This window comes from Zootoca vivipara, chromosome 13 (assembly GCF_963506605.1).
Source record: "Zootoca vivipara chromosome 13, rZooViv1.1, whole genome shotgun sequence".
NCBI lineage: Eukaryota > Metazoa > Chordata > Lepidosauria > Squamata > Lacertidae > Zootoca > Zootoca vivipara.
This window is the reverse complement of record NC_083288.1, coordinates 38099398-38111464: the sequence shown is the minus strand read 5'-3', so window position 1 is coordinate 38111464 and position 12067 is coordinate 38099398. Positions and strand designations below refer to the sequence as shown.

The 12067-nt window shown below is 45.4% G+C and overlaps 1 protein-coding gene across 1 annotated transcript; it reads left to right on the top strand.

Moving 5' to 3' along the window:
* Positions 1-2117: 2117 nt before the first annotated feature.
* KCTD13 (potassium channel tetramerization domain containing 13) lies at positions 2118-11619 on the top strand. Its single transcript, XM_035136225.2, has 7 exons — positions 2118-2347; positions 4140-4407; positions 5771-5940; positions 6376-6465; positions 6954-7006; positions 7163-7358; positions 8302-11619. The coding sequence occupies exons 1-7, from the start codon at positions 2219-2221 to the stop codon at positions 8542-8544; spliced, it is 1149 nt and encodes a 382-aa protein (XP_034992116.1). The 5' UTR covers positions 2118-2218; the 3' UTR covers positions 8545-11619.
* The last annotated feature ends 448 nt before the right edge of the window (positions 11620-12067 follow it).

Sequence of the window (12067 nt, the reverse complement as noted above, 5' to 3'; positions counted from 1 at the left end):
CACCATTAGCTGTACTGCTGGATAAGCTACTGCTGGGTACAGTGGAACCTCGGTTTACGAATGCCGCGGCCCATCTGGAACGGATTAATTCACTTTCCATTACTTTCAATGGGAAAGTTCGCTTCAGTTTATGAACGCTTCAGTTTATGAACAGACTTCCGGAACCAATTGTGTTCATAAACCGAGGTACCACTGTAATTGTATTTGTTTAAAAACAATAAAATTTTGTTTTTTAAAAAATCAGAAAAGAGCAGCAGCAGTGATAGGGAGGTATTACTTGACTTTGAAAAAGGAGGCAATTGAAGTCCTAAGAGAGAGAGAGAAAGCAAGCAAGCAAGCAAGCACAACGCACTTATAAAACCTTAAAGGTAAACGTAAAGGGACCCCTGACCATTAGGTCAGTCGTGACCGACTCTGGGGTTGTACGCTCATCTTGCATTATTGGCCGGGGGAGCCGGCGTACAGCTTCCAGGTCATGTGGCCAGCATGACATAGCCGCTTCTGGCAAACCAGAGCAGCACATGGAAACGCTGTTTACCTTCCCGCTGTAGCGGTTCCTATTTATCTACTTGCATTTTGACGTGCTTTCGAACTGCTAGGTTGGCAGGAGCTGGGACCAAGCAACGGGAGCTCACCCCGTCACAGGGATTCAAACCGCCAACCTTCTGATCAGCAAGCCCTAGGCTCAGTGGTTTAACCACAGCGCCACCTGGGTCCCCACAGCGCCACCTGGGTCCCTTACCTGACTGCTGAAGCCTAGAAAAGCCCAAAATGCCCAAGGAAAGGGGCAAAACTAAGCTTTATTTCGCAGGAGTCAAAAGACCCTTTCTGGCACCCCCTCCACAGATAAACACACACTGGGAGTTTCAATGGCGCCCCTGCCAAGAACAGGGCAACAACTGCAAACAAAATAGGACATAACCTCATTTAAGAGTTGTGGGGCAGGATGCTGTTTATTGTCCTGCATATGGCAGCATGTTTGGCCAACCCTCATCGTGATCAACTCCTGCCCAGAAACATGTCCCCACTGTGGAAGGATGCGTGGATCCAGAATCGGCCTCCATGGCATAGCTGTCAAGTTCTCCTTTTTTAAAAGGGAAATTCCCTTATGCTGAATAGGCTTCCTCACAAGAAAAGGGAAAACTTGACAGCTATGCTCCATGGTCACTTACGGACTCACTGTTAAGACCGTGTTCATGGAAGACAATCTTACCCGGCTACAAGTGATTGCCAAAGATGGCAGCATACCATGTGACAGTTGCCCATGCCCCTGGGGTTGGCCTTCACCAGGGCACTGAGCCTTTAGTGTGAGCCAACACTGCCCTGTGGAACTCCTTGCCAACAGAAGTCTGGTGGGAGCTGTTCGGATGGGTCTTCGGAACTTCCATTTTGTTTTACCAGTCAAGTTTTATGGATATGCTATTGAAGCTTTTCTATTTGCATTGCTGAAGCCTCTGTCTTCACGTTACACACACTCACGTTCCGAAAGTGCAGTTTATGGACATTTTAAGGAACATACCCCTTCAAGAGGGAAGGATGTGAAGCTGGACAAAGCCATGGGAACTGCTGGAGGGGCGTGTAGAAACATGGAGCTGGAAGGAATCCGAGGGTCATCTAGTCCAACCCCTGCAATACAGGAATCTCAGCTAAAGCATCCATTCCTAATAATTGGGGGGGGGGTGGAGGAACCACTCAGGGGATCAGACAGGAGAGGATCAAGAAGAGGGGGAAAGTACGTCAGTATTGCCTGTGCTGTTAGAGGTGGAACCGGCGATCGCCGTCCCTGCCTTCAACCCCTGCGACGCTATCGGCACAAACAAGCCGATATAAGGCGCTTTAGCTGCCCCAGCTGGAAGAACGGCGCATGCTCCAGTTGCAGCGCGCGCTAGCTAACGGATTTTTCCCCACCCAGTAGCGTGCGCAAACGACAGCATGGCGCGTCTTCCCTTTCTGCGTAAACCAAATGCTCAGTGCGGCTCACGGTTGCTTGTAGGCGCATGCGCACGAGCAGTGTCCTCCCTCCTTGCTTCCTGGAGCATTTGTTTCCTCTCAGCCTCAACAGGCTCGCCTTCTGGCGCAGGCGCACTTCTGCTCCTCCGCCCCTGGGAGGGAAGCGCCGTCCAGGTCTCTGTGTCTTGCTAAATGCGGGCGGGTACCCGGATGTAGAGGCTAACTGCCAGGCGAAGCGACCAGAGTGCGAGCGAGGGCTCTGAAGTGCATGCGCAGTCGCTGTCCCTGCGCCTCCTTGCTCCCGGGCTTAGGCGTCTTGGCCGGCCGTTGTGCCCTGAGTCCGGGCGGGGCTGAAGGGGAGGCGCCTGTGCTGAGCCCACCCGCTCTCCCTCGGGAGGTGAGTGGCTGGGGGCGGCGGAAGGGCCGGGGGTCGCAGGCCTCCCGGGACGGAGGGGGGCGGAGGGGAAAAGGCCCGAACGGAGACGAGCCAGGGTTGGGAAGAGGCCCGTCCAGCACCTCTTCATTGGCTTCGTCTGCTCAGGCCCTGAAGGCCCCGCAGAGCAATAAATGGGAAGACAGGTTGCGGGTGGGCTGGCAGAAAGATCGCCAGCAAATCAGTGCTGAGGAGCAAGGAAAGAGCTGAGTGAGGGTGGCTAGGGCGGGCAGAAGGAGGAAATAAGAGCCCGAGGGGCAAAAAGAGGAGTGCAAACACCGAGACACACTCCTGTTGTTTCCTGCTGACGTGACTCGTTTGGTTTACAAACCAGCACCTTTTCGTTCTAATGACCATGCACCGTTTAGGGTGGCTTACCACTAGAACCACCACTAAATACAATACAGTACAGTAAATTTCCCCATCTCCCCAAAAAATAATAAAACAAGCATTAGATGAAAACTTATTCATCTGATAAAGCAAGTGCCTGCCTAAACAGGAAGGTTTTTGCTCTGTGGTGAAATGCTGTAAGAGAGAGGTACGGACAAAGAAGCATGAAGCCGCAAATGATCTACCGTGTTTCTCCAAAAATAAGACACCATCTTATATTTATTTTTCTTCAAAAAAACACACGGTGGCTTATTTTCAGGGGATATCTTATTTTTTTATCAAGTATGGTACAGTTTAACCTACAAGGTTAAACTGCCTATACTATGGCTTATTTTGGGGGTATGGCTTATTTTCGGGGTACGACTTATTTTCGGAGAAACACAGTAGTTTCTTCCCAGAGAGTTGACAAGAAACGGGCAACAGTGGGATGGGAAGATTGTGTGTGGTGGTGGTGTGGGGAGAGGTATGTGTCAAACAGCAGTAAGACAGGTGGGTCTGAAACTGTCCTAAATGTTTTACAGTATTATGCAGAGCACCCTTCGCAAACCTGGCACCCTCCATATGTTCTGGGCTAGCACTCCCATTAGCCCCAGCCAATGGGGCCATTGATGTGAGTCAGTGGCCTGCAGTGACATTTTTCATAGGGAACAGTTAGATTTCTGCAATGCAGGGGGTTGGACTAGATGACCCTTGTGACCCTTTCCCAACTCTATGGTTCTAAGTTCTATGAGTCCCTGCACATACCTTGCAACCAGTAGTGCGGGGATAACAATACTGGTCTGCCTTACAGGGTTGTTGCACTAATAATGATAATAATAATAATAATAATTTTATTATTTAAACCCTGCTCATCTGGCTGGGTTTCCCCAGCCACTCTGGGTAGCTTGCAGCATATATAAAAGCATAGTAAACGTAAACTAGGCTAGTCCCATTAGTCCAAGGAGTGGATGCCCGTGATGTAAGTTGTAGTCCAAAACATCTGGTGAGTATCTGATTGATGGAGGCTCTGCTCTGCTATGAAAGTTAGAAGTGTGTGCAAGGGGTGGGGGGGTTGAGACAAAAGGCTCCCCAGGCCCTGCTCCAGAGCTTTCCAAACTTTTCAAGTTGGTGGCACACTTTTTGGACATGTATAATTTCATGATACAGTAATTCAGTTTTACTAGCAAATTGGAGGTTAAACCAACCCATTCCAGCCCCAAGAGGAGTGCAGGGGAGCATTTGTGCGACATGCCTACACACTGCAGCTGACACACTAACGAGTCGCGACACACAGTTTGGAAAGCTCTGCCCTACTCCATCTAATCCAAGCCCCTTTGCAGGTAACGTGGTTTGGGAAGGCCTCCCTGCTCAATTTCTGTTTCTGCAGGTGGTTATGTCAGCTGAGGCCACGGCAGACCAGGTCCCACCCCTGGAGAATTGTGCCCCGCTAGTCCCAATCCAGCAGCGACGGGATGGCAGCGGAGGGGTAGCCGGTGTGACCTTTGATCTCAAACCCCTTAACCCCAGCAGCAAGTATGTCAAGCTGAACGTGGGAGGGTCACTGCATTACACCACAGTGCAAACCCTCACCAAGCAAGACACCATGCTCAAGGCTATGTTCAGTGGCAGGATGGAGGTGCTCACAGATAGTGAAGGTAAGTGTCCAGGCATCATACAGTCTTGTCTCCCAACCCTTCTCCCAATCCAGGTTTCCTGCTCAACTGAGATTATATGGTATAGTAAGATAAATAAACACTAATACTTTTTGGACCAAAAGCCCCCAAAGCCATGAACAGCACTACTGCATATTACAAAAGAAATATAGAGGAAAAGTGCAGTGCATGTAATAGATCAATCCAAGTGATATTAAAAAATAGCATGAAAATTCAGTCAAGAATATAAATTATGTAATAGCAACTACAGTGGTACCTCTACTTACAAATAACTCTACTTACAAATTTTTCTACTTACAAATGGAGCTCCGTTCGCCATCTTGGATGCGGTTTAGATAGGATTTTTTCTACTTACGAATTTTTAGATAGGGTTGCTTTGACTTACGAATTTTTTCTCCCAATGCATTCCTATGGGATTCGACTTACTTTTTTTTTCAACTTACAAATGTGTGTTCGGAACGCATTAAATTCGTAAGTAGAGGTACCACTGTAGTTATCAATAAGTGTGGCACTTTGGAGGTAACAGAAATCTGCCATTCTATATGGCTTCTTTTCAGAAGCAAAGAAAATGTCAGAACTACCTCACACCTGCTTCTGATAGGATGAACAGTGAACCCCAGGGGGGAAATTCAGGTTCATATTTTTAAAAGCTTTCTAGTCAATGTTGAATAACTTGGTATCAAGGATCTGTTACATTTTGTTTGTGAGATAAAATATCCTAAATTTCCTCAAGGACCTATCCTAAATACCTCAAGAACCACCTCCTTCCATATGAACCTACCCAGACCCTGAGATCATCCTCTGAGGCCCTTCTTCGTGTGCCTCCTCCATGAGAGGTCTGCAGAGTGGCAACACAAGAGCAGGCCTTTTCCTGCAGTGGCTCCCCATTTGTGAAATGCTCTCCCCAGAGAGGTTCGCCAGTCGCCTTCGTTATACGCCTTTAGGTGCCAGGCAGAAACGTTGCTTTTTAACCATGCCTTTGGTTGACTGACATTCAGTGCCCTTTTAAAGGGTGTTGGTGGGGTTATTGGGTTGTTACTGCTTTAATTTTGATTATGTATTCTGTGTTTCTATATCATGATTTTATCCTGTGAACCGTCCTGAGACTGGCGGGTATATAACGGTATACAAATGAAATAGAAAATAAAACAAAATATTGTAGCTTTGTTAGGAAAATTATTTACAAAGACAGCAACATTTGGATTTCCCTCTAAATGTTTTAAAGTGTTCTCCAGAACAGAGCTACTTTTAATTTTATGTGCAAGAGATTCTTCTTTCCTGGTCTCTGCTTCTGCCTCCCCAATACCTTTTGTTCAGAGACTAAAATTCTGTTCTTCCTTTCCAGGTTGGATCTTGATTGACCGAAGTGGGCGCCATTTTGGAACTATTCTGAACTACTTGCGCGATGGCTCTGTGTCCCTCCCTGAATCCCAGCGGGAGCTGGAGGAAGTGCTATCCGAGGCCCGGTACTACTTGATCCAAGGCTTGGTTGAGGACTGTCAGCTTGCCCTGCAGGTGAGCTGGTCACCTGCTGAGCAGTTAGGAGGCAGGCAGACTCCTCTGAGCCTCAAGCAGTTTGAAGGAACTGGGGAGACAAAGAGGTGAGTTAGCAAGGCCCACTTTCTTTAGCCTGATTTGGACGACCTGCTACTTGGCCTCTCCCTCTCAGAACTGTCTCCCGCAGTGATTGTTCCATCTGGTGGTTGTAACCATCATGCAACATTATCTAAAAACTGATTCCCCAATTTGCATATTTTTCTTCTTCCTCCCCATCCTTCCACCCTTGTTACATGTGTTAAATAAACTGTATGTCATTTGTTTTAATTTATAAACTCCCATGAGTGCACTGGTAAAAGGCAGTACATAAGTGTGGAATGTTAATAATATGTGGCATGTTTTAGGGCTTCTAATAAAGTTGTAATATATTTGTATGTATCTTTTTCTGCCTAGCAAAAGAGTGAGGCCTATGACCCCCTCTGCCATATCCCCATGGTGACCTCTTCCAAGGAGGAGCAGCAGATCATCTCAAGCTGTTCCAAGGTAAAGAGGCTGTGAAGTCACATAAGGCTCAATCAAGTCCAAGATCATGTAGATCTGCGCCATTTTAGACTGCTTGACTTAGATGTCTTCTTGCTTGTTTAGGGCCAGTGAGGTGATACTCATGAGTGCAGATGGCGTCTGCCACCATTAGTGAAGTCCTAAATTGCAAAGCTTCTTAGCCTTCTAGCTAAAATCAAGCACTGCCTACTAAAAGACATAAGTTGGAACTCCAGTCTCGTGACCCATTCAAGTCATGAAGACTTGCCATGTGACAGAGTTGATCACATGGAAATATTTTAGCACCTTCCACATTGTTGACACAGCATAAAATGGGTCTGATGTGAACACACACATACCAGATGTTAGAACATATATGAACATTTCATGAAATCACTGTCGCTTGGCCAATGGCACAGGTGACCGTTTCTCTTATGCAGGTTAAAAAGACAGTTTCCACCATATTTATCCTTCTTTTCCTCCTTTCTTAGCCTGTGGTGAAATTGCTGCACAACCGAAGTAATAACAAGTATTCATATACAAGGTAAGATGCAACACACACACCCAACTGCTGGAATTGGGCATAGCTTGGTATTGTTTCTTGACTCCCATGTCGCCCATTCTTGACTCCCACCTCCTGGCTAATAGAGGTGTCTCAAGAGAGATCACGCCACCATTTCTCTCTTTCCCTCCCTTCCAGTAACTCCGATGACAACTTGCTGAAGAATATCGAACTGTTTGACAAGCTGGCTCTGCGGTTCAATGGCCGAGTACTCTTCATCAAAGATGTTCTTGGGGATGAAATCTGCTGCTGGTCGTTTTATGGGCAGGGCCGCAAGATTGCCGAAGTCTGCTGCACCTCCATTGTATATGCCACTGAGAAGAAGCAGACCAAGGTAATGTGCAGACCCCTGAGCTTCAGATATGAGCTTTCCCCTTCTGGATAAATTGTACCTGCTCTCCAGTTTGTCTGATCTTGCTCCTTCCCTCCCTCTCTCCGTGGTGTCTGCCCGAAAATGGCTACTGCCAACCAGCAAGGCAGAAACAAACAAGGAAGTAAGGAAGTTGGCTGTTTGGATAAGTGAATGTCCTTTATGTGCTGATAAGTGAATTTTTGCATAGTGAGCGTGTGGATAGCAGAACCTGTGTGTACTGCTTTTTGGGCAAACATCACATATTTTCTTTGAAAAAACCAATATACCATATTTTACCATATATAAGACTAGGGTTCCCCCCCAAAAAAATCTGTTTAGAAATGGGGCTCGTCTTATACACAGGTAGTGCTGGGGGGTGTTTTCTTAATTTGGAGTACCCAAAATTAGGGGGCATCTTATGCAGGGAAAAATACGGTAAATTAAAACTATATTATAAAGCAATAAAGAGAGAGCCACAGGGAAGAAAGCTTTTTGAAAGCGAGACCTCTCCTTCCTTCAGGGCATGGTGGTCCTTAGGTAGCCCTCTGGTGGCATTTGGGGGAGGGAGTGGTCCCATACATGGGAGAACAGAACCTGAGGGGAAGAAGAGGTTTTCCCCTAGGCCACTCAAATGACTCTCTGGATAAAGTGCTACTTCAGGTCAACTTTCCCAGTTCCATTTCTTCCCATCTAGCGAAACAGCAGCTCTGCTTACATTTTTATGCATCAAGGAGTTCAGAGCAGCTGTTGAGTTTTACTCTTGCACTATGTGAGTTGTTAAACTGAAAAAAAACTGTAAAGCTCAAATTCACCAAGCAAGGATTTGAACCCAGGATTCCATATTGAAACCAAACACTTGCACCACACTCTGGACAGAACTGGTGTTGCTCAGTATGCTCTTGCCTTGCTGCCCCCATGTACACAGGTGGAGTTCCCAGAGGCACGGATCTTTGAGGAAACCCTGAACATCCTGATCTACGAGACGCCACGAGTGCCAGACAAGGCCCTCCTGGAGGCAACAGGTGGGGTGGCAGGTGGGGGTGGAGGCCCCCTCCGTGCAGGTGACGACGAAGATGGGCGGGAGCACCGTGTCCGGCGCATACATGTCCGTAGGCACATCATGCATGATGAACGTCCTCACGGCCACCAAGCTGTTTTCAAAGACTGATCCCGCCTCGCTCGCAATGTCCTTAATTACTCCATCCATTTAGTGCCAAAGGAGGACCTGTTTTCTCCTTTTGATCTTTCACCTCAAGGTCTTCTCATTTGTGTTTGTATCCTTTTCTAACCTCTCTCTCCCTCTGGGCTGCTTTTCTGCCCTCTTGCTATCCCTTGACTTTATTAAGCCCTCCTTTTTCTTTTGACAATTGACCTCTTGGTCTGCCCCTTCATTTTACTGGCATGCTCTTTCCAGCTGTTAATTTCCCCAAATGCTTCAGTCTTAAACACCTGACCTCCCACTTTCCCTCACCACCCCACCTGTCTCATAATCTGCAAGACACCACTGAAACCTGGATTGTGGTCCTTTATTCAAAACCTCCTGATCCTGAACCTTTCCAACCGAATGATTCTTAACTGTCCTCTAAACTTAGGATCCATGGAATGACAACATTATAACTTACAGAGCTATATGTGAGCAAAGCATATGATTTGGGGGACCCTACATTCCATCTCAGCTTAATACTGGGCCTTTGGTGACTTCCATTTTGTAACACTCTTATTGGCCTCTTTCAAAGGCCACAGACAAGGTGCTACCTAGACAGGGATGTGTCAGTTCTTATATATTTATCAACTTTGATCTCTCCATTCTGGAGTCTTCTGCCCTTCGCTTTATGGTACATAGTTGTTGTTTTATTGGTCAACCCCCAACCCACCCTTGGTTTCTGTTCACCTAGTTTTAACTTCTCTGTTGAAGAAACTGCCTGGATTTAAGAGAAGACATAAATTGTTCAAGAAAAAACCTGGTTACACTCCATTAATTTTTTTTTATAATGGCATTGGCATAACTGGGATTATACAACATATTTATTAGTGTCTTTTTTCTGGATTAATTTCAACTAGATATAGCCTCCTGTGAGCAAAGAAGATTAAATCCAGTGTTAATCAACCATTAAAAAAATTCATGTATAAAACTTGGCACCTTTAACCTTTGCATTAGAGCAGGAGGTAACAGTTGTGAAATTGGTTCTATTATTGTCCATCTGGGAAAGATGTCAGACAGATAACAGCTGCTATTTTTTTTAAAAAAAAATGTCTGGGTCAAAAACACAGTTTGACCATCTCCTTAAGTGTTGTGTGACCTGGACCTTGATTCCATCCAAACACTTCTGTCCCACTTACAGGTACGACTTATATCAAAATATGTTAGATGCTTCAATCCCACACTTCATAGGCAATCCCACACCATTACAAAACAGCGGAACATGGTCAAATGACTCCCTTCAGACATAGATCTGTGTAGGTACAGAAGTCATACTTCTTCCTGCAGAGTTTGAGCACTTGTACTCTGCCCCTGGAATGGCTTCACCCCCTTGTTTTCCATAAGGTCGGGCAGAGGGGGAATCTGGGGTCCTCCCATCAGCCCCAGCCAGCATAGCCAGTGATCAGGTTTGATGGGAGTTGTAGTCCATCCATAACTGGAGGGCCACCATTTCCTCATCCTGCCACAGGGAATGGTATGGTGCTTTATACCAACTTCAGCAAAGTGTAATATGGGACATTTCAGCAACCCTTTCAGTCAATTGTCTGATGGAACAGGGTTTGGATATTCTTAATGGTGGTGGATGGAGAGGGAGGGTGAAATTGCATTCTGTAAATGCAGACTGGTGCAGGTAACTTTACTGGAGAGAAGGTATCATTTTCCTCCATTCTTCTTTACCCCTCTGTATATCCTCCCCTCCCTGGAGGAGGTAACTTTCTTGAATTAATTATTGTAATTTTTTGTATTTGCATAATTTATTTTAAAAATGTTTTTTTTCTATTAAATTATTGTAATAAAGGTACCTGCTTAAAAATGGGGAAGTTTCCTGGTGTGTGTGTGTGTGTGTTTTAACTGGATAAGGATCTGTATCTCCTGGGCTTTTCCATGCCTAGACAGGCACATTTCCCAAAGAATATTAGTGACTTTAGTGAGCTGGATCATCTTTTTGTCTAACCCAGAGGGTTGTGTTTATTGGACAATTACAATTGCTAAAGAGGAAGGAGTTGTTGGCAGCACATGTTTGAAATCTTACCTTGTTAACACTTGGGCAGCTTCTCTGTTCATCTGCTGCCTGTGGCTTACTCCAGTAGTGGAAGGAAATAAGGTGAGCTTCCTTCTGGATTTCTAAGAACCTAAATTTGAAGGTGGGTGCAAGTTTTCTCCAATTCTCCCCTTCTGGATTGTAACAATGGAAAGCGCTTCAGCAGTCTGGTGGATGCCTTGGATTTTATGAAGAGAGATGCTTATGGAGAAGGGGATCTGTATGTTGAGTGCCTCAGGCCAGAGGAAATGGAAGATCTACTGACATTACCCAGACTGCTGGTATTTAATTGGAGAACATTATAGTATGCCTGCCTTTCTATAATAGTATGCCTTGATTCATATTGATGGCAGCTGCTGCTGTAACTGGGGTCTTTTGAGAAGAAGCAGAAGGGCTGGCTAGGCTTGAGGGGCTACAATGCAGTGGCTGGATGAGTGTTTCAATTTTAAGAAACCATATTTTGGTAACCTGGTATTTCTGCTTCCATATCTTGGTAGTTTCCTATCTCGTCTCGTACCCAGGGAAGAAGTCAGGCAGAGGTACGTTGCTAGTATAGATTCTCATAGAAGGATTAAACAAAGGCTTTTGCCCATTCAGAGCAGAACCCATTGTTTACAGTGTTTCTCAATCTAATAGGTAGCTGAGCCTTACAGTAGTTTCTGCATTTTAACTCTGCATCCTCCTGTGCAGCTTATGTAGCTTCCTTCCCTGTGTGGCTGATTATTCCAAATATAAGCAGCTATGATCCAAACACTTAATTTAATCCTCAACAATGATCTACACCTTTCAAGTTGTCAAGGGTTAAACGAGCAAAACCATATTGGCTTTGAGGGAATGAAGTCAAGAAACCCTGGATTACTATGCTGAAAATTAGTCTTCTCTCAGCTGCAATTAGGCTGTGCTTAGGTTTGTTAATAGCAATTGCCCAAAAGTATAAAAAACTGAAATGAAAGTTTACAAAATGACCCAATGCCTACCCTAGGTAGTGCTGCACAGTGTATCTGCAGGTTTTTTTTTTGATTATTATTTAAACATGAAATACCTAGTGTTGCAGTTAAGTGATGATAAGCTTTAACTCTTATATGTACACTGTAGTTTGCATGTTTGCAATTAATCTGCAAACAATCTCTACAAATTTTTTTATATAAAAGCAAGCCCCACTGAGCTCTATGTGAGTCACCACCAAGTACTGTATATTATCCACAATTGTATTTAAATTATTTTTACCCTACCTTTCAGCAGGCCAAGTCACCCAAAGCGGTTTACAGTAATGAGTAAAATGGTCCCCTCCTTTACAATCTAAAACACCTGACACAAAAGGAAACAAGATTGGAAGGTGGGGAGCATTAGGGCTGCGATCCTGACCTGGGAGTAAGCCCCACTGAATTTAATGGCGCTTACTTCTGAGCAGATGTGGCAGGGTTTGCAGCTTTAGTTGCGAAATCCTTA

Bases quoted from the DNA above. Each gene is read 5' to 3' on its own strand.
- KCTD13 (XM_035136225.2), top strand. From the start codon at position 2,219: ATGCGCAGTCGCTGTCCCTGCGCCTCCTTGCTCCCGGGCTTAGGCGTC. The intron at 5,941-6,375 runs GTGAGCTGGTCA...TTTTCTGCCTAG, and splicing joins ACTGTCAGCTTGCCCTGCAG to CAAAAGAGTGAGGCCTATGA. The intron at 6,466-6,953 runs GTAAAGAGGCTG...CTCCTTTCTTAG, and splicing joins TCATCTCAAGCTGTTCCAAG to CCTGTGGTGAAATTGCTGCA.